The sequence below is a fragment of the Maylandia zebra genome, linkage group LG13, assembly GCF_041146795.1.
Source record: "Maylandia zebra isolate NMK-2024a linkage group LG13, Mzebra_GT3a, whole genome shotgun sequence".
NCBI lineage: Eukaryota > Metazoa > Chordata > Actinopteri > Cichliformes > Cichlidae > Maylandia > Maylandia zebra.
In genome coordinates, this window is record NC_135179.1 from 7937468 (window position 1) to 7959113 (window position 21646).

The 21646-nt window shown below is 40.6% G+C and overlaps 1 protein-coding gene across 1 annotated transcript in view; it reads left to right on the top strand.

Moving 5' to 3' along the window:
* bean1 (brain expressed, associated with NEDD4, 1) overlaps positions 1–21646 on the top strand; it is a 57233-nt gene that overhangs the window by 17043 nt on the left and 18544 nt on the right. The window contains exons 3-4 of the mRNA XM_014407764.3: positions 17244–17447; positions 17904–18039. Of these exons, the coding sequence (XP_014263250.1) occupies positions 17244–17447; positions 17904–18039 (340 nt within the window). The remainder of the gene's footprint in view (positions 1–17243; positions 17448–17903; positions 18040–21646) is intronic.

Here is a 21646-nt window from a genome sequence, read left to right on the forward strand (position 1 = left end):
CTGCTTCTGATGCTGAACACTTGTGTTCAGCATCAGAAGCAGCAGGTTAACTTCACAGTGTGACACATAAGCTTTGTGTAAAAATGGCTATTTCATTAGTTATACTTTGCAATTATTGGTTGGGCCCCTTTTGCCTCCAGAAGTACCTTAATTGTTTGTGGCATACATTCAACAAGAGGCTGGAAACATTCCTCAAATATTCTGGTCCATATTGACATGATGGCATCATACAGTTGATTTGCAGATTTCCAACACATCCCAAAGGAGTTCTATTGGATTAAGATCTGCTGACTGGAGGCCATTTGAGTACAGTGAAGTCATTCTCATGTTCAAGAAACCATTCGAGATGGCACAGTGTGTTATCCTGCTGGAAGCAGCCACCTGAAGATTGGTACACTGTGATCATGACGGTATGGGCATGGTTAGCAACACTACTCATGTAAGCTGTGGAGTTTAAATGATGCTCAGTTCATACTAAGAGGACCAAGTGTACCTAAAACATTACACCACAACCAGCAGCCTGAGGAAATGTGAAAGCGGGATGGATCCATGCTTTCACTTTGTTTATGTTGAATTCTGACACTACCATTGAAATTGTCACATCAGAAATTAAGATTCATCGGACATAGCATCATTTTTCCAATGTTTTATTGTCTAACTTAGTGAGCATGTGTAAATTGTACCTTTAGTTTCCTGTTCTTAGCTAACTTGTGTGACTTCTGGTGAGGTCCTGTCCTGTTTTATCCCATTTGCTTCAAGGTTCAAGGTTTTATGAAGTCAGAGTTGCTATTGTGCTCTAGTTGTAACAAGTGGTTATTTGAATTAATTTTGCTATCCTATCCTTTTGCTGAAAGCACTCTGGCTATTCTCCTCTGGCCTCTGACTTTAACAAGACATATTGGCCCATAAAGCCGCTTCTCAATGGGTAATAAGGACGTATTTTCTCTTCTTCAGAACATTCTCTGTATCAGAATCAGAATGCTTTAATAATCCCTAATAAAATTATGTAAACCCTAGAGATGGTTGTTTGCAAATTTCCAGTTTGTGAAATATTCAGAAAAGCCCATCTAGCAGGTCTTCATTCTTAAATACATCATGGCGCTAATTAAATACTTGCATTAACAAGCAGATGTGTAGTTGCGTGAGTGTATGTCACTAGTTTTGGGGGGTTTTTAAGCTTCATGAAATACTTTGGAAGAGTGTCTTACTGAAAGAAACCATCAAAAAAAAAGCTCATAGCCAAAGTAAGAGAGACCCTGAAGGCTTCTACCAAAAACAATTAGGTTGGAAATGTTCCTTATTTTGTAATGATAAACAAATAAATGTAACATTGCATTTGAAAAAAACACCAGCTGAGAGGTTAATTAGTGTCTGTGCTAGCTGATGCAAATCCAGCATGGGTTAGATGCACACAGAGGGGTTTTCAAATACACTCAAATCTCCGCAGTCCCTGCTAAGCATGAAAACTCTGTACAAAGGCGCATTAAATCATGTCAAGACTCTCCCAGCAGTGGTAAGTTAGACATATTGAAGTAAAGTGCCAACTTTCTATTCTTTCTAGTCTTTTTTTAATTAGCTAAACAATAATGTGTGGAGCACAAACACTTTTGGCTTCATGTCAAACAAAACAAATCACCCGACCAGACACTGCCAGCAATTATTTAAAAAATGTGGTTATGAAAAATACAACTAATAGACTAATAAACCCTCAGTAGTCTCCCTTGTATACCTTTAGATACAATAATGAACCCACTACAGAATGTGTCAAAATGTCAATGGAACATGTTACAGAAAGACTGGAAACTAACTGAATTGTTGTCTTTAAATGTTTTTAAAACTAAACTCAAAGGCCTACAGGCTGCCTCAATAATGTGTAATTGTTTTGTGTAATTTTAACTTTGTTTGTTCGTATGTATTTGTCTTGAAATGTGCTGCCTCTTGGCCAGGACTCCCTTGAAAAAGAGGTCTTTGATCTCAACGGGACATTCCTGGTTAAATAAAGGTTAAATAAAAAAATAAAATAAAATTGTGAAGAAGAAATTTACAAGAATGTGATTGTATCATGTTTAAATGACACCAATGATTCAGTGCCAAGGAAAGAAAAACAATTATAAACATGCTGATTCAGAATATGTGCACAAAGTGACATGTTCTTAGTTTCATTAGCGTCCTGCTGAGCACTAGCTGTTTTAAAGACACAGTCAGGTAACGAGTCAAAGAGAAACCAATTAAAACTAGCTGTGAGGTTGTGAGCTAGCACACACAGGTTCACTGTGCCTTGGCATTAAATCGTTGGAGCTCTACTGAAAAGAAAAAGGCAATTTTTCATCTTTTCAGAGAAAGACTATCCGTAAAGCAAAGGTAAGTAACGGTACCTCAATGTCTTGTGACTGAGAACTACATTAACACCATAATATCCCTCTGTGTGGATGGTGCAGAGAGAGATGTTTCATAATAAAGCAGCAATAAACAGTGGAGGAACTACCTCTTCCTAATAAGTAAACACATGTCTTCATGCTTTCCGGTACCGACACAGTGGATAACCACAGCAATACAGGGAGTGCAGAATTATTAGGCAAGTTGTATTTTTGAGGAATAATTTTATTATTGAACAACAACCATGTTCTCAATGAACCCAAAAAACTCATTAATATCAAAGCTGAATGTTTTAGGAAGTAGTTTTTAGTTTTAGCTATTTTAGGGGGATATCTGTGTGTGCAGGTGACTATTACTGTGCATAATTATTAGGCAACTTAACAAAAAACAAATATATACCCATTTCAATTATTTATTTTTACCAGTGACACCAATATAACATCTCCACATTCACAAATATACATTTCTGACATTCAAAAACAAAACAAAAACAAATCAGCGACCAATATAGCCACCTTTCTTTGCAAGGACACTCAAAAGCCTGCCATCCATGGATTCTGTCAGTGTTTTGATCTGTTCACCATCAACGTTGCGTGCAGCAGCAACCACAGCCTCCCAGACACTGTTCAGAGAGGTGTACTGTTTTCCCTCCTTGTAAATCTCACATTTGATGATGGACCACAGGTTCTCAGTGGGGTTCAGATCACGTGAACAAGGTTGCCATGTCATTAGTTTTACTTCTTTTATACCCTTTCTTGCCAGCCACGCTGTGGAGTACTTGGACGCGTGTGATGGAGCATTGTCCTGCATGAAAATCATGTTTTTCTTGAAGGATGCAGACTTCTTCCTGTACCACTGCTTGAAGAAGGTGTCTTCCAGAAACTGGCAGTAGGACTGGGAGTTGAACTTGACTCCATCCTCAACCCGAAAAGGCCCCACGAGCTCATCTTTGATGATACCAGCCCAAACCAGTACTCCACCTCCACCTTGCTGGCGTCTGAGTCGGACTGGAGCTCTCTGCCCTTTACCAATCCAGCCACGGGCCCATCCATCTGGCCCATCAAGACTCACTCTCATTTCATCAGTCCATAAAACCTTAGAAAAATCAGTCTTGAGATATTTCTTGGCCCAGTCTTGACGTTTCAGCTTGTGTGTCTTGTTCAGTGGTGGTCGTCTTTCAGCCTTTCTTACCTTGGCCATATCTCTGAGTATTGCACACCTTGTGCTTTTGGGCACTCCAGTGATGTTGCAGCTCTGAAATATGGCCAAACTGGTGGCAAGTGGCATCTTGGCAGCTGCACGCTTGACTTTTCTCAGTTCATGGGCAGTTATTTGGCGCCTTGGTTTTTCCACACGCTTCTTGCGACCCTGTTGACTATTTTGAATGAAACGCTTGATTGTTCGATGATCACGCTTCAGAAGCTTTGCAATTTTGAGACTGCTGCATCCCTCTGCAAGATATCTCACTATTTTTGACTTTTCTGAGCCCATCAAGTCCTTCTTTTGACCCATTTTGCCAAAGGAAAGGATGTTGCCTAATAATTATGCACACCTGATATAGGGTGTTGATGTCATTAGACCACACCCCTTCTCATTACAGAGATGCACATCACCTAATATGCTTAATTGGTAGTAGGCTTTCGAGCCTATACAGCTTGGAGTAAGACAACATGCATGAAGAGGATGATGGGGACAAAATACTCATTTGCCTAATAATGCTGCACTCCCTGTATGTCTGTGCTGTCTGGTTGGAAAAGTAGTGCATTTGTGTCCGTTTAGCTGTGGAGAGGTAAGAATTGCACGTACATAACCAGATGTGCTTGTATGCACTCTTCAAAAAAGTGAGATGGGTTTAGCGTGACACAGATGAAGCTTTGTGCAGGTTGAATACTGATTGGCAAAAAATTTGGCCTGACCATGAAAAGGAAGCAACTGTGTCATTTACTACAAAGGGGGAAAGAAAAAAAAGAATAAACATTTTTCAAAAAAGCAGCTTAAGAAACACAGACAGTGGTAATTTCCATTGTTTTTAACACTGAGTTTCACATCAACTCATTGTATGGTACAACTTTGGTTATCTTGGCAGCTGGATGAAAGACCCAAAAGAGCACAAGCAAGAATATCCAACAGAAATATTGTTCCACATATTTTTGAAACTGGACCTTGGTGATAATGAGCAGCAACATCTAGATGTTGGTCCGCTAAGCTGCGCTTAGGCTCTACCTATGATCGATGCACAACAATGCCGGCTCTTAGGCCCAAATTCTAGAATAGAATTAGTCAAAATATTGTCAAATGGTATACTGGTACTGCATCTTTCTACTCAATTGAGCACTCATAGTTCTTCTACTATCTATTAACCCATTCACACACTTTCATTCAGCTTACCTATACCTAACTACTTTTATCAAACATTGACACACACACTGATGAATTTGCTGAGGATCTTGCCCAAAGATGCTTTGACACATAGACTGTAGGAGTCAGGGATTAAGCCACTGACCTTTTGATTTGTAGATGCCCCACTCTAGCACCTCTGCTATAGCCATCCACAAAAAAGCAACAACAGGAACATTTAAAGCATATTTGCCTGTAACTACAGAATCCTGAACAGGAAATGTACATAAAAATTGGAGGGAAAGGATGTATGTGTTCCTCAATGATAGAAAACGCTTAATTTATTAAACCCTTTTTGGATGCCAAAGAGTTTTTTGATTTTTTTTAAAGGTTCATAAAAAAAAAACTAATGGAAGATTTTATTTTAACGCTGAAGACTGGAGAGGTCAAAAAGAAACAGACATACAGCTATTAAAGAATACTGAATGACACAAAATCAGTCATAGTATTTAAATCAAAAGATGTGCAACTGTAAATGTATCCATAATACTGCTGTCAAAATGTCCCCATTTCAAATTGAAAAGCACATTTAATTAATTGACTGCATGCTAACAAGGTAAATGGCCGTATATTGTGGTTGAGATGTCTTCAATATCACTTAGGCTGATTGGCTTGAAACCCCTGCTGTGTAGTCAGACACTTGCAATGATGATAATGCACCCTAATGAGCATCCTGAACGAATTGCATTGATACTGATTGTTATGTGTAACTGCCTTAATTGCCCCTCAGTGTCAAATGTGCTAAATGTTGTCCATTAGCTAATGAATGAGCTCACTTAAAACACATTTTCTAGACATACAGAGATTTTGAAAAAAATCAGTCACCTAAAAACAACTCACTTACTTCCTATGCAATTTTTTGATCGTGTGTTGTTACCTTGGAAAAAACTCTTCCTTTGATCCTATTTAAGAAAAAAAAAACTATATGCAAGAAATGCATTTATTTATATAAATTAGGCAAATATTTAGATGAACAGGACTAACTTGGTATGTTACTAAAGGTAAGAGAAAAATCACCAAAACCAATTCATCTTTCTACTGCCTACAGCAATCCTCCATGCTATGTTATGAGAAACATCTCCTAATGACTTACTGTGTAGTGCGTCTTGATTAATCTTTTTTTCTAAATAATTATTACAAAGGGTGGTCAAACTTTAATACTCTTTTGAAGATGAGATTTTGTTTCTGCTATTACTCACATAGAATAAACATTTCTTCAAGTCACAACATACACATCTGCTATTCGACACAACTTTATCTACCATTGTAGCTAACCAATCAGACACACACAGTGTGACTGTGAGCAAAAATTGCACAAATGTAGTAAAAGTGATACAAAATTATGAAAATTGATATTTTATTTCTTTTAATTAAATTTGTCGGAATGTTCAGTAAATATTATAGTTTCAAAAAATATAATTTCCTGGCAATTATTTAATGGTTAAGGCTTTACAGGGCAAATCATATTTCATCAGAGCTGTTATGTTAATGTATATCGCAGTACACCTACAAAAAAAACAAAATGTCATAATATTGTATATATAATAATTGTTTTCATAACAATATAACTAATCACTAATCCAGCACTAGCTAGAGATTGCTAGCACTTGATTTGACCCACTTATACCTAATTCCCTAAATTTTTCATGGCAAAGATTCAGAAAGGTTTTGGAACCATTTCCCAGAAACTGTGGTCTCTTTTGACATGAGAGCATCAAACAGTTGCTGCAAATTTGTTGGCTGAACATCCACGATGCCAGCTTCCTTTTCTAACACATTCCAAATGTGCTCTATTGTCTTGAGATCTGGTTGACCATCAGTGTGAGTTTTCTGATTTGGCATGTTATCCTTCTGTCAGCAGCCATCAGAAGATGGTTACTAAGGAGCACAAAAGCCCCTTTTCCATTAGTACCTACTCGGATTGAGTCACAGCGGTTCACCATGGTTTTCAGGGTTTTCCAGTAGGTCATAGTACGTGGTACCAGGTACTTTTTTAGTACCTACTCGGCCGGGGTTCCAAGTGATCTGAGCAGGTACTAAAATGTGAAGTCATCAGACTTCATGCCACCGGTTGGCTGTTCAGTAGCGTCACTCGATGAGTTGTGAGAGTGTCCCACCCCGCTTTGCAGTGTTGCTATGACGAAATCACGCACATTAGGTAGTACTGGATTGTAATGGAAAACCAGTCGATCCGAATAGAGTCGTGGCAACCCATGATGAGTCGATCCGAGTATGTGTTCAAGATGGCACCGGGGGTCATGGCACGCCGTCTCTCGGTTCTGCAATGTTTATGTTTTGTGTTCTTACTGGTGTCCCTGTTAGTTTTAAAAACCCACTCCCTGTTGGCGTATGAGGCACACTTTAGCACTTTTTCCATTAGTAGTAGTAATAATAATAATAATAATAATAATAACTTTATTTATAAAGAGCTTTCAAACAAAGTGCTGTAAAACTATTTGAAACTAAAGAGATAAATAAAATAAAAGTGATACATAGCAATACAAGTAAAAAACACAATGTCGCTCAAGAAAAAAAAAACCCTACCCACAATAAAGGATGAATTTATGCTTTCAGTTGAGATGTACTAAGAAAATGTTAACTTTTTAGATGGATGAGAGAAAAGATAAAAGGTAATTTATTTATGATTTGAGTTGATAAAATACCATTTTAGGTTTTCATGATTTTCCTAAGTCGTTTGGAGTCAACAAATAAGCCCTATAGCAGTTTTTTGAGAATCAGTCATGCTTCCTCACAATGAAACTTTATTGTAAAATAAGGCACAAATAACTTTTTCTACACTTTGAGTTCAGTGTCATATACCTTAAGATATTTTCTTTGATCCTCATTGTCTGACAGAGTTGTCACTATTGGCTTGAGCTGATTTCTTTTTCTTAAGTTTTTTCTTTTTTCCTATTAAACCCTTCTCCAGGAGAAACTCTTTCTGCCTCAGTGTCAATGGATGTACACTGAGTCAGTGCTATGGTATACTTTATATTGAAGAGAAGGTGGCTGTAACACATAATGACAAGCTGTCAGATTGAATTCGAGCAGCTGCTTGATGCTTCTGTATAATTTGTGCAGCTAATGTATAAAGTGATGCAGCATGCACAGCAGCAGTCAATATGAGAAGCTTCTAACCTTTATAGTTTATGACACCCTTAGTGAGTCACCAGTCTGGATAGGTACACATGCATTTATTAGATGCAGTTTGACCTTTAACACCAGATAAATATCCAAGGATTAATTGTGAAATTAGATACATGCTTATATTCATGCCCGAATCATCAACGTACAGAAGCCCGGGCACAAAAGCCCTAGCCAGCTTGTTTGGAGGATCCGTTTTGGTTTTTTTTTCAGTAATGAGACATATGAAACAGGAATGTGTGCATATATGTACAAAGCACAATTCTTATTGGAAAAAAAATTCCAATAACCATTAAAATACAGCTTTAATAAAACCTCTAAAGTACATGCCAGACCTTTCTTTTATTTATTTGTTGTTTGTTTGTTTTCTGATTAAAATGCTATGTTTATTCCAAGTTTTTCCACATACATAAACACAGACTACAACGGGGCATTAGGGCCACATTCAGGAAAAAAATAGTTCATTTTGAAATTAAAGTCAAAATTTTGACATTAAAATCAAAATAACAGTTTGAAAAAAAGTCAAAACAATACAAAAGTAGATATATACAGTACAGTGCAAAAAGTAAGAAAATGAAAAGCTTAAAATAATAACAATGGGAAATGGGAAAAATCTAATGCTACCCATAGGAAATGTTATCAGGAGGCATGGCATGATACTAATGGCTACACCCCAGTGCAATAAAGAGGATGTACGTTGTATCACAAGAGATAATATAACAGCTGATCCAGCTGTTTCACTAATACATCAACACAAGGTATAGATCACACAGAAGTCGAGGCAGTTGTTTGGCTTAAAACGACAACTTTAATCTCCACATTTTGACTTTATTCTCTTTTTTCTTTTTCTTTTTTCCTGGAATAGTATTTTGATTTCAACCTCAAACTTTCTAGATTATTCTCAGAATTATGAATATATTTCTTTTTAATGTGGCACTAATATTACTTCTTGCAGTTATGCTCCCAGGTAAGAGTTGAAACAATAATGAAGTACAGCTCAGAGAGCTTTTTTTCAGGAAAAGCATGTTTGGGATGTGTATATTTAAGAAAGAAAGAAACATTTTTTTTCTTTATCAAAAACTCAAATTAAATAATAAAATAATAACACGGGTAAGAAAAAGAACTGGATACTGGATACTCAGTTGTTCTTTGGTTGTGAGGTTCAGCAGGCCCTTTATTGGTGGGTCAGCCTGGCTCCTGTCCAGTCAAACTTTGAGGTCATAAATCCATTATGACTGTGATGTACTAATCTCCAGATTATCTTGCAAGTCATCACACTGAACATCTCAACCAATTTAAAATTAACTGCAATATTTCATCACAATTGTTTGCATTTTTTTTCTATAGTTATGCTGATGACACCCTGGTTTACATGGCTACACCAGTTATGAAGTCTCTGCATTGACTTCATGTCTGCTTCAGAATGAATTTCAAGATAATTTTAGTGGCTGTTGTATGAAAAGTGTTCTTTGTGATGACTCCTACTTATTTTTCATTCCCTCTGTCTGTTTTAAATTGTCTGGAATTTTTATTATTAGTCCTTGTAACAAACCACGGCAGACCCGATGACATTCCTGTGCTCTTCACCATCTTTATTAACACCAGTTTTCACACGTATGGTTGCTGTTCAAACACACAGCTGCAGCTCTCCCGCTGCCAGTTCAACTACCAACATACCAACAACAACAATCATGGCAGTCAGGACCAGCTTTTTATGCAGGTGAGGCATGACTGCAGATGCCACGCAGGCGTGTCCATCTCGCCTGCAGCGGCATCGCAGACCACGCCCCGCCACAGTGGTCCTTTGTGCTACTTCATGTTTTATGTTAAATGACAGGTGCTCAAGTGTTTTTACTTTTATGCTTTGTCTTGAGTGAGTCGGTACCTTTAGTGTATATTTTTAATCTGCATTTTCTCTTTTTTCAGGTTATTGTGTCAGAATTTGCATGGCTTTTATTTTACTATGATAATTTTTGGTGTATATTTGAAATTCTTAGAATTAAAGTCTGCATTAATTTACTTCCAATAAATACATCCGATTAAATACAAATAAATACATCCAAATGTTTTGTTTTGGGGATAATAGGCATAAACCTTCTAACACAAAACCACATGTTTTCCATACCATAGTAAGTTTATAGCTTCTCTTAACAAAGTTTGAGTTTATGAACTAAACTTCTCCCTGTGAGCTTTGGTGGAAGTTTGTGTTGTCAAAGCTTCATAACCTATTTATCTAAATGTAATTTTTTAAAATAGTATTTACACTTTAAGGCTCATCTAACCCAGAATCACCAACACATACATACAAGCAAAATTTCTCTCATCCTTCTGTACCTTATCTCTGCAGGTGCATCCAGTCCCCTCAGGGTTTTGTGAAATATAACACTATCATCTTTTATTACAAGGGTTCCCTCCCTCTTCCTTTTCCTGCGCCCTCACTCCAAAATTATTGTGCTTGCCTTCTCCCTGCGCTCTTACTTTACTCTATGTATCACTTAAGTTCTCCTTCTGTCTTAAATCATATTGGAAGTGGAAAGAACAAAAGCCTTGCCCAGCTGCCTTATAGGACAATAAAATCCATGGTGCTGTATGAAGCAAATTCTTCCTCAATAAGAAGTAAGAAGCTATATGATGATCTAAGATATTGTAAGAGAGCATTGACCAATCCCAGTGAGCAAGCTCAAATGAATGACTATGCATCGTGAATGTCCAAGAGCAATTTTTCCTTATAGCAGGGATTTAACAACATAGCTTTTATCACTCAGCAGGTACATTATGAGGTCTTTAAATTAGCACGATAATCTCTAATTGTGAAGATACACAGAATTGTAAATAATGTCAGCTGCAGACCAATTGAGAGAACCAGCTGTTAAATATGTGACGGAGTTACACCGTCCCGGGCCGCAGACAGCTGACCTGAGCGCATACACGCACCACCACCGTTAGTTTCTACACTTGTAGCGCTGGGTTACCATGGCTGCGCGTCTTTTAGTCGACCGGGCAGATAACAGGAAGGGGTAAGAGGTATATTTTGAGCGGCACAGAGGGTGGCCAACATATTTTTTTTTTTACTCACCTTTAATAAAGCCGGTCGCGTAGACTCTCCGTGATCGCCGATCATACGAGTGGTTATGCAAGCCGATGGTATGGTGTTCCGGGGTTCAAATAGTGGGTTTGCGCGCCCTTGGAAAGGTCACGTGAACTGCATTATTTTGGTTTGTTTTGTTTTTGTTTTGTTTTTTGTTATTGTGAAACACTGTAGGCTGCCTGGAAGTGGCCATAAATGTGTGTATACATATATATATATATGTATTGTAGGAATACAGCTGGAAATATGCTGAGGAAAAAAGAGTGTTTGGGGGAAAGAAATGATAAAGGGATGACTATTATGCCTAGTGGGAGGGGCAGTGGGGCCGTCAGGGCCTACCTGGGCATTCTGTGAGATGTTACATTGAGGGTAACATGCAGACTGGCTCAGCCGCTTGTGTTTTGTATACAGATTTTTGTTTTGTTTTGAATTAAGTCAGTTGTTTATTTTCTTTGTAAATAATCTTTTGTGCACCTGGGAGGAATAAACTATACACACTGAATGGTTCCTGACTACTCCTGCATTTGTTCGGGAGACGTTTAGGAGACCCCCGACAAATATGTCCCACATGTGCACCAGTCACACTTTATTTGTCATTAATAAAACTTTATTTTATTGAAGCGTAAGCAAAAGTGATTGCCACTGTGAGTGGAAACAGATTAGAAATTTAAGTATGCAAATGAACAGATGTGTTAGATTATTATTTTATATATTTGACATTAAAGATAACATTGTAAATAGTCTAAATAGTTTTAAACCAATAGTTAGTCCAGCTCAAACAGGATGACAAATTCTTACATGCTGAAGATCTGCCATGTCCTCCAGCATAGTCTCGAGCATGAAGGCGATATCAAGACACACAAGGAGCACTGGACAGGACCACTGAAGGGCATCAACCTTTGCAGTACTGGTATCTGTTCCTTTGTGTAAGGAGGAACAGGAGGAGCACTGCCAGGGCTCTACAAAATAACGTTCAGCAGAGTACTGGCTCATGTCCATGTTTCTGACCAACCTGTCAGAATCAAACATGAGAAGGTTCACATGTGACAGGTTTGAAAGATTCTAGAGACACAGTTGCAAAATTTAGGATGTTTGCAATCTAAGTGAGGAGAACGGCGCGTCAGTGGACATTTCTGGTGTTCTTTGGTGAATGCCAGTTGCATGACGCTGGGCTGCGAGCACAGGTCCCACTAAGGTATCCTGGGGTCTACCACCACCATCATGGAGTGTGTTCCTGATAGCTTGGTCAGAAACATGCACATGAATAGATTGCCAGAGATCATTGTGTAAGCATTGTTCATGTTCCTTAAAAGGAGCAAATGCTGGTCTTGCTGCTTGATTGATGTCCTATTATGGCCCTGCCCAGTTCTGCTTGTATAAAGGGCTATCTGTTGGTATCTCCTCCACATTCTTGACACTGTGCTGGGAGATGAATTTTCTTGTGACAGCACCTACTGATGTGCCATGAGCTAGACTGCCTGTGCAACTTGAATGGACCACCTGCAAAACTATTCCCTGTGGGGTGTATTGGCTTGTTGCTGCCTTTCCAGTGCACCCGTTGTCACTTTCATATACGTCAAAGCAGGTGAACTGGATTCACAATTGTTTATGGTTCCTAACTGCAGAGACTGATATTCCTGAAGTTTAACTGACTTTTTTGTTTTTGTTTTGTTGTGATTTAGTGTCCCCTTAAGGCAGTGTTTTTGTGCAGTGTATTTTATAGGTTAGGACTAGGGTTAGGTGTTCAGCTGTGATGGCTATGTCAGTGAATCTCCTCACAAAGGTAGATGTTTATGTGCATATGTGTGGAAGGAAGGAAGCAAGGGTTATGCAAATTTAAATCTATACAATTATAGATTTCCTTGTGAGTTCTATCTAGAGAGAATGAGAGAAAATGGAGTTTTTGAGGAAGAGATGAGAAGAGAATTGAAGAGAAAATCATGTTAGGGGAGAGAGAAAGAGGAGACAAAGAAGTGTGAGAGAGAGGAAACATTACCAAGAGAGTAAAGAGGTCCGCTGAGAATCATTTGGGGTGAGAGAACATTTTCCTGTTCTCGGGGAAATGTGTTAAACCAAATTACTGTTGACAACAGAATTATAGACGTAGACATACAAGGGAGAAAGAGAAAAGAAAAAAGCAATGGAGAAGCCCAGAGACTGAAATGAAAATAATATTGTGATTGTAAATCATTTAGAGACTTTGATTGTTCCTCCTGCTTTACATTCATTGCAGCTGAAGACAGAAATATTTTTTTAAAAGGAAACAGCAAGGAAACATCAGATGGATGTCTCCATCTGTGTCTCCAGACTCCAGTTCTAGTGACTCCAAAATATTCCTGTGTTGTTTTGGTGTAAATGCTATGCAAAGCTTTAAATGCGCAGTTCTATATGTTGTATCTCTCCACGGCTACTTGGCTGCATTGCCAAAAATATTTGGCAACTGGTAACGTGGGCTGCTGTAGTTCTGATTTGTGTTAGTGTTTGTTTTTTAGCTTTGCCTCTGCTGTGGATAAATATAAACCAAGATTTCCATCCTTTCTTCCTTCATCTTTGTTTCATTTAGCACAACACACACAGCCTTTGAGTTGTGGGCTTGAAGGAGGATTGCATGCAAATGCACCTCCATAACCTCAGTATTTGTTGAATACTGAGTCCAGATAATAGTTAAATTGTTTTAAACATGTTTTAAAATACACAAATGCACATACAAGCAAGACACAAACCTAAGTTAATAATAATAATATTTTAGTCCCTCATTGAACTCCAGAAGGAATTTGTGATTAATATGTGCACAAAGGATGGAAATCAAGCATTAATTGAAATTAAGAATTTAGCAATTCCATTTCCATTGTCAGCATCACTTATCGACTTGACTCCTTATCAGTGCTCTTACTGATTCCCATTGGGTTCCTGAGAAACATGAACAGGTATAAATGGAGGCTGTAGCCTGACTCTTCATCACTGCTTTTGTTACCTGTTGAAGTTCAAGATCGGTTCACTCAGCTTTAACTGTAGCAACACAGTGGAGATGAATATTTATAGAATCAAAACCTTAAAATTCAATTTACTTTTCATGACTAAATTCATGCTAACACATTCATCATGTTTCTTTTTGTTTCTTTTTGTCTTTAAAAAGGCAGTGATTTAAACAGAAACTGTATTTAATCCATATATTGAAGTTAAATATCAATAGAAAAAAATGGTCCCATGATCCAGTCACGTTTTGTCTAGTTTTTTGTTTTGTTTTGTTTTTTGTGTTGCTGATGATAATGGTTTTAAATAAAAGCAGTCATCCTAATAATCAGTTTCACAGTTTAACAGGCAGGGTAGAAATCCCTGCCTGTAGAAATCCGTGGGATAGAGGCAATTCGAACTGGGCAAGTCCCTTCACCCATCTGCTCCATTTGAGCTCTGCACTGCCTCCTGGGTACGACTCATCGGATCAGAGACTGGACTATTTAAACAGACAACCGATCCAAACTTCCTGTATTGGGGTGTTGGTTCCACAGATCGACACAATATAACAAAAGTTAGAAAATAATGATGATAAATGAATGAAAGTGCCTATCAATTATTTATACACATAACATGCACATGCAAGAGACAATGTGGATACTGTGCCCAGTAAATCACTTCCTTAAAATTGTTTGTCTGCTTGCCAATCAATTCCACTTGAACTTGCGGTACAATCAGCTGATTTCAGGAAAATAGTGACGCAGTCTACAGCACGGCTATGGACATCACTTTTACTTTTTTTTTTGCACAAAAGGACAAGAGCATGATGGTAAAGTGCAAACTGTGTCCAAGACAGAACTTTGAAACACGCAGACAGCATCCTAACACTAAGCTAGCCAAAACCAGAGTGATGTTAACAATACATAAAAACAGCATTGCATCATTTAAGAAGATAATTAAGGTCAAATCAGAGAATGCATACTTTATTTTGAGGAACTGGTATAGTACACACAGTGGGTGAGCTATAGAATTGCACAATGGTCCTTTAATAGAAGCATCAATGAGCTCATCCTCCGATAATATGGAGAAATAACATCTAAACTACACAGTGATACATAAATAATAAATCTAAATGGCATTAATTATCCACAACAAAATAAATAGCTTGACAATATCGGAACACTTTTGGTGCAGAGTGAACAAAACAACTGCAACAGAAAAATAAAGGAAAAGAATAAAGAAGTCTTCTCTTTCACCTGCATTGTGAATGTAGACAGACTGATTCCAAGTGATTGGCAGGAAGACAGATAAGAAGGCAGACAGAGAAACAGGCTGATGCTGGAGAAGCAGAACAAACAGACAGATGAGACATTAAACAGAAATGGAGAGGAACAGGATCGGTCTGTAATCTAATGATGATGATGACTGAGAGAGAGAGGGACTGTGTGCCTAGACTCTAGGTCTAATTATCTGTCACACACTGAAATGGAATAAGTCCTCGGGGAGAGAGAGCTGGAAAAGAGGGGGGAAGACGAAGGGAAGGAGAAAGAATGAGGAGGCAGTACTATGTGTACAGGGCAAGACAACAGTTGCATAACATGACCCCCTGGCATACTGTTGTGGTCATAAAACCAGATATCTGATCAACAGATGGATGATGGGTAGAAAACTTAACTTTGACCAATTTTCATTTATTTATGGACAAGTAAATCCAAATATGTAGAGGAACAAAATTTCAGAAAACAACACTGTATGTTAACTTATGGTGTCATCTGGTGGTGGAGAATAACTACAAATGCTTCTGCCTTCCATATATGTAGTAGGTAAAGCATGCTTTGCCTACCACAAGAGACAGACAAATGCACAGCTGATGATGTATGATAATGCTCCATAATGTAATATCAGGGCTTTTCGCAGGAAGGACATGACTATACTAATTTAAAGCACTCACATGTTACTGAGAAACAAATGCCCCCACAGTCATGTGACAAAGAGAGGTTTCACAGAACTTAATGCCGACCTTTTGCGAAAAGTAATGCACAGCATCACTTTAGTAAAAACCTTGATTTTTCAGCCGCTGGACCTGGGCATTGAGTCAACCATGAACTTCTCTTTATACCAAAGTATTCTGGAGTCAAATGTGAGGCAATTTGTCAGACAGATAAAGCTTGGCTAAAATTGGATCAGGCAACAGGACAATGACTCCAAGCAAAGCAGCAAATCTGCAACGAAATGGCTGAAAAAGAAGGTGTTGTAATGGTCCAGTTAAAGTTCAGACCTCAATCTGATTGAAATGGTCTGGTAGGACATTAAGAGAGCTGTGTACAAACGAATGTCAAAAACTTCAATAAACCAGTGCATCACTGTAAAAGAGAGTGGGTCAAAATTCTTCCACAGCAACGTGAGAAACTGATAAAGTCATAGGGAAAATGATTGCTGCTTAAGGTGGTTCTACAAGCCATGGGATGTTTGACATGACTGTAACATCCAGCTGTGCTGCAGCTCATTACACCTATAGGTACAGGACAATGGTTTCATCTGGAAACTATGGATTCTACCCACAATGGAAAGACATGAATGTTGGATTAATTGGTGATTCTTGGCGATTCTGTGCCATAAATACGTAGATGTCTTTTTCAGTGTTAGCCTTGTAATGTTCTAGTGACACGTTTAAGGTGTACCCTGCTTTTCACCCCACGACATTTGGGATTAGCTCCAGTTCCTTTGACCCTGAACTGATTCACTGATTCACAAAATAGATGGATGCTATTTCTGACGGTTCAGGAGGCGGATAGTGCAAGAGATGACAGCTGAAAGTGCTTCAGCAGTGCAGCTTGTGATGACTGATTTTGAGAAATGTGTCATTGGGTTACACTGGCTTCACAACTCCAGCTTCACAACACCAAGTTGGATACATGTTTAATGTACAGATGGACAGATAGCACTAGAAGACTGTCTTTGTAGATGTGGGGAAATTGTACCATTTGCTGCATGTCTATGAGTATTTATTAATAAAACAGAAATGGAAAACTATTAAGCCCACATTTCATAATTCTTGGAAATTTGCTTTTTACATTTTCTTTAGTGTTGACTATCAAGTTTTATTGTTTTGTTTTTTTTTTCATTTTTTCATTTTTTTTGTTGGCTTTTTGCAAACAGTTTAATATTTAACTTTAAGGGTGCACTCCCTCAAACCTCAGTTATTTTTTAAAGTAGTTAAACACACTGAATCACACAAATACACACTCCACCCTGATCTCCATCTCTCTCTGTTTCCCTACAGTGAGCTCCAACCAGAGCCATGGGGAGTACCCAGACTGCCGGAGTGAGAGGGAGTCAGGAGGGGAGGCATCTCTCCTGGTGTCTCCGCTGGTGGTGGCGGGGATCGTTATAGGTCTAGTCCTCTTCCTCTCATGCATCACCATCATCGTCGGCAGCTTGCGCAAAGACAGTCGACTCCGAAACCCTCACCTTCGAGCAAGCTATGGTCAGTCTGTGACACACCTTGACATATTCTAGAACTTCCTTTTTGGTAGCTTTTCAGACTCCCATTGGAATGTAAATACAGCATCGTAAGACATTAAGTTAATACGCAACTTGATACAATGTCCACGACTTCAGGTATGACTATACATTTAAATCTTTTTGAGTGTCATGCTACGAGCTTAAATTGACGTAAATTGGTTGGTTAGGTTTGGGGTTAATTACGGTGAGGATCAGGACATGATACCAGACTGAAATATGCAAAAGTTGGCTCTAAATACAGTGGTGCGGTGCTGATCTGTAAAGCACAGCTGGAGTATGAGATGAGATGCCATGTAGAAGAGCACCACATAATAGGTTCAAATAAACCTTAGTTCATCACGCTGAAGTAACTGAATGTCCCCAGATGACAAAAGTCTGATTCTAGCACAGCATGAAGTTGATTTTTGTGTCTCCACAGGACAAGACAGTTTTTCTTATGGAGGTTCAGCAGGTGAACTGAGGTCTAGCTGCTTGGAAGACTTTCCTCCTGGTTTAGACTTTGACTCATACAGAGAGTCTCAGATAAACAGTGTGTATCCTGACTCCCCACCACGGTAAGTGCTTTTTGAATTTAAAAAGCCTGTGTAACAGATGTCAGTATTCAAATAAAAAACCCTCTTTTCAGAGTTAAAGTTTCCCCGGAGGCATCTTCCTTGGGGGGCTCAACCCGGGGTAGCGGTCATGTCCGGTTAGGGGCTCTGTTGGCTCTCAGGTGACTGTTTCCTCGCGGCTGCGTGCAGCGGGGCTAGGGGAGGGTCTGTGCTGACGGACGTGGGTTACTGACCTGGTAGCCTGGCTGCCCCTGGGTGGGTCCGGGATGGGCGTGAGGTTCTGGGGGCGCTCCGTCTCTGGGCTGGGACCCGGACCGGGCCTCGGGGGCTTGGGTCCTGGTTGGTGTGTTGCCGGGGTTGTGGGCGGGTGGGTGCATGGGGGCCCAGCCCTGGAGCAGGGTGCCGCCGGTGCGTCGAGCCACCTGGGGGGCTCTTCAACTGGTGGGGGAGATTGTCACATCTTGCAGGAGCTTTCCTCTCCTCAGGAGCTCCCTCTGCAGGAGGGGGAGATACAGGAGAGGTGGAGGAAGATCTCAGCCTGGGTGTTTATTGTCTTATGTAGTCTGGAAGATGAGTGGATGGTGGGGTGGGTGCAGTTTTCTCTGTGGTGGGGTTGGGTGGACTGTCCCGGGCTCTGTGGGGCCGGGCGGCGCTGCTGCACTGGGCCCGGTCTGGATGGGCCTGGGCCCCCTTTCCCTGGCGGGTCGCGGAGTATGGGGGTGCCTACTGGGGTCAGCGGGGGAGCTGGCCCCAGGGAGGGGTCACTTGCCCCTCCCTTCCTTCCCTCCCCATCTCCAGCTGCCTCCCTCTTCCCGCTCCACCACAACCACCCACACATGCAGGGCCTTGGAGTAGGGGTATGTCACCAGGGTGCAGAGGAGGCTACCCCCCCCTCTGTCCCCTTCTGGCTGCCTCTGCCTCAATTTTATCCCACAACTTAGACATTCACATTACTCACACTCTCATTACACATACATATAGGATCTTGGGGGTGGGCACGATACACGGAGTCCAAAGTACCATCAGGGTGTACACCCCACCCCTGGCATCGTTGCCCACCTCTCAATTTTAAATACACGTAGACATTGAGGGCTAGCAGGAGGGACCATGCGCTTACCTGCTGCTCTCTGGCAGGTAGCTCCAAGCCCTCCTGGGTTTTAAATGCACCTTAGAACACACATGCATCAACATTACAATGAGCGGCTGGAGGGAGGTTTGGAGTCTTCTCTCACCCCCATTCTCTGCGACCTGCTGGAGCAGGGGGGCTAGGACTAGGAGGAGGAGTTGGCCGTCCGACTGCGGTCTGGAGTGTGGAGCCTTCCTGCTGCTGCGGAGTCAGGGCGGTCTGCCTCCCCCCACCGCAGGGAAAAGGGAAACACCACCTGGGTCTGGGTGCAGTTCCCCCCTCCAGGGGCGGGGGCACCTAGACCCGGTTTGTAGAGTACGCTTGGGGAGTGTGATCGTGTGTACAACGTCTCTTTATGTCTGTCTCCACGTTGGTTGAGTGTGGAGTAAGTGCATATGAGAGCATGAGGGTGGGAATGGATGTCTGTATCTGTGTGTGCCTGTATGTCTGTGTCTATATGTCAGGTTGGGTGTCAGGCGCCACCTCTCTGGGGACATCTCAGGCCCTCCAAGGTTTGGAGGCCTATCTCCCCCTACCACCACTTCCCCTGCCAGTGGCGGACCCCCTCAGACATCGGTGCGTTGGTGGTTCTTTGTGTCCGGGGATGGGCGTCCAGGTACACACCGGCTCACTCCTTGGCGGCCGCTTATCGGGGCCTGGAGCCTGGGGCTCGCTCGGGCCACTTCGGAGGTGGGGTGCCCCCGGCCTCTCGGCCTGGGGCTCGGTCACTCAGGCGCAGCTGGCTGCCGGCGGAGCTCACGGGCGCGTCACTGCAACTCCCCCTGGCTTCTGCTCCGCGGCTGCTGAGTGAGCCCTCATCTGGGACTCTCCTCAGCTCTTTCCGGGACAGTGGCGCAGCTGCCCCTCTGTTGGTCTTCCTTGGTCTCTTGTGTTCTGGGGGCCTCTGGATGTCTGGAGTTTTGATCTCCTCCACACCTGCTTCACGCCCTGGAGGACGGGGCTGTGGCCCCCCCACACCCTCTAGCAGATTATTACATGAAGGAACCTTTTAAAAAACAAAAAACAAGCGCGTCCATGCTCACAGGTGTACACACGGGTGATCACACCCACAAACTACACCCTTTTTGGCTCCTACCTCAAAGCACACTGTGTTCTGTTGATCTTATGTGCTGCACAATAATGTTTAACATTTAGTATTTACTGTCATATTCCCATATATCATTGTGATGTTGTTTATTCTATTACTCTTGTTCTCTTCTGCTTGCTTTCTTTTTTCTTTCTCAGCAGGTGATCCAGGTGATCGATATATGCATTTTTTTTTCTCTGCCCGTTCTGTTGGTTTTTGTCTTTTGCCCTTCTCCCCCGTCCCTCTTCTCAGCTGTTTCTCTTTCCCTCTTTCTTTCTCCCCTTCTTTCCCCCAGTCAAGTCTGTCCCGTATTCAGTAAGTGAAAATAAAATAAACAATAAAAGGTGAATCAAATGGACCATTACGGCAAGGCTGGGATGGTCAGTTTGGTAAAGTAAATCCGTTGGGCATCTTTCTTTGCCTTTAGACAACAATTCTGATGGCAAAAGAGCCAAACGGGACAGGCCAAAAAAAAAAAAAAAAAAAAAGAGTTAAAGTTTAATCTACTATACATCTATTGCTTTATTACAACAAAATGTAAATGAAAATGTACCATAGTGATGTCTGTATACTAAATATGAAACTAAAATACTGCTAGACACCTGTTAAAATTGGAAACAGAAGGACGCTTTGGTTTTTTTACACATACCATTTGATAATTACTTAGATTTAACGGCGCAGGAAGGTCTCTGGTTTTGGAAAATTCCTTTTTTCTGGCAAAAGTTGAAAATAAAATATTAAGAAAAAACAAGTCAAATGGAATTTTTTGCCTTTCCTCAGCTACACACTACATTCTATTGGCAAAATAAGAAAGAAGAGCCTTTCCTTTGACATATATGTGAAATGTCAAGTATGAAATATAAGTGACCATTCATACACTATCATGCACTGTTCTTTGGCCACTTGGTTTGACCTTTTTCTGTGGTAATTCATTTATTAGAGAGCAGTGCTAACTTTGGTGCCCATTGCAAGGTTGGCTGTGAATATGTGCATGTGTGTGAGAAAGAGGGAGAGAGAGAGAGAGAGAGAGAGAGAGAGAGAGAGAGAGAGAGAGAGAGAGAGAATGGACTTGCTAAAAGCTGGTGTCATGGTGTTTTTGATCTAAATGTCAGCTGGTCTAATTAGCAACTTTAATAATTCACATAAATCCCTCCCCTGCAGTGCATATGTGTGTGCTTCATTCTCATCACAGTTCTTTAGAACCGTTCAAACATTTTACTCTGTTCAAGGGTGGATGATCTGTAGTCTATAACTCAGAGGGAATAATTGTCATACGACTGAACATATCATTTTATTTTATGGTTTATCAGAGGATATTGCTTACAGTTCTCCCTTTCTGCTGGCACCAAGTGTACACTCTATTTCATGATTATCCGGGGAGTATCATCCATCTGTAG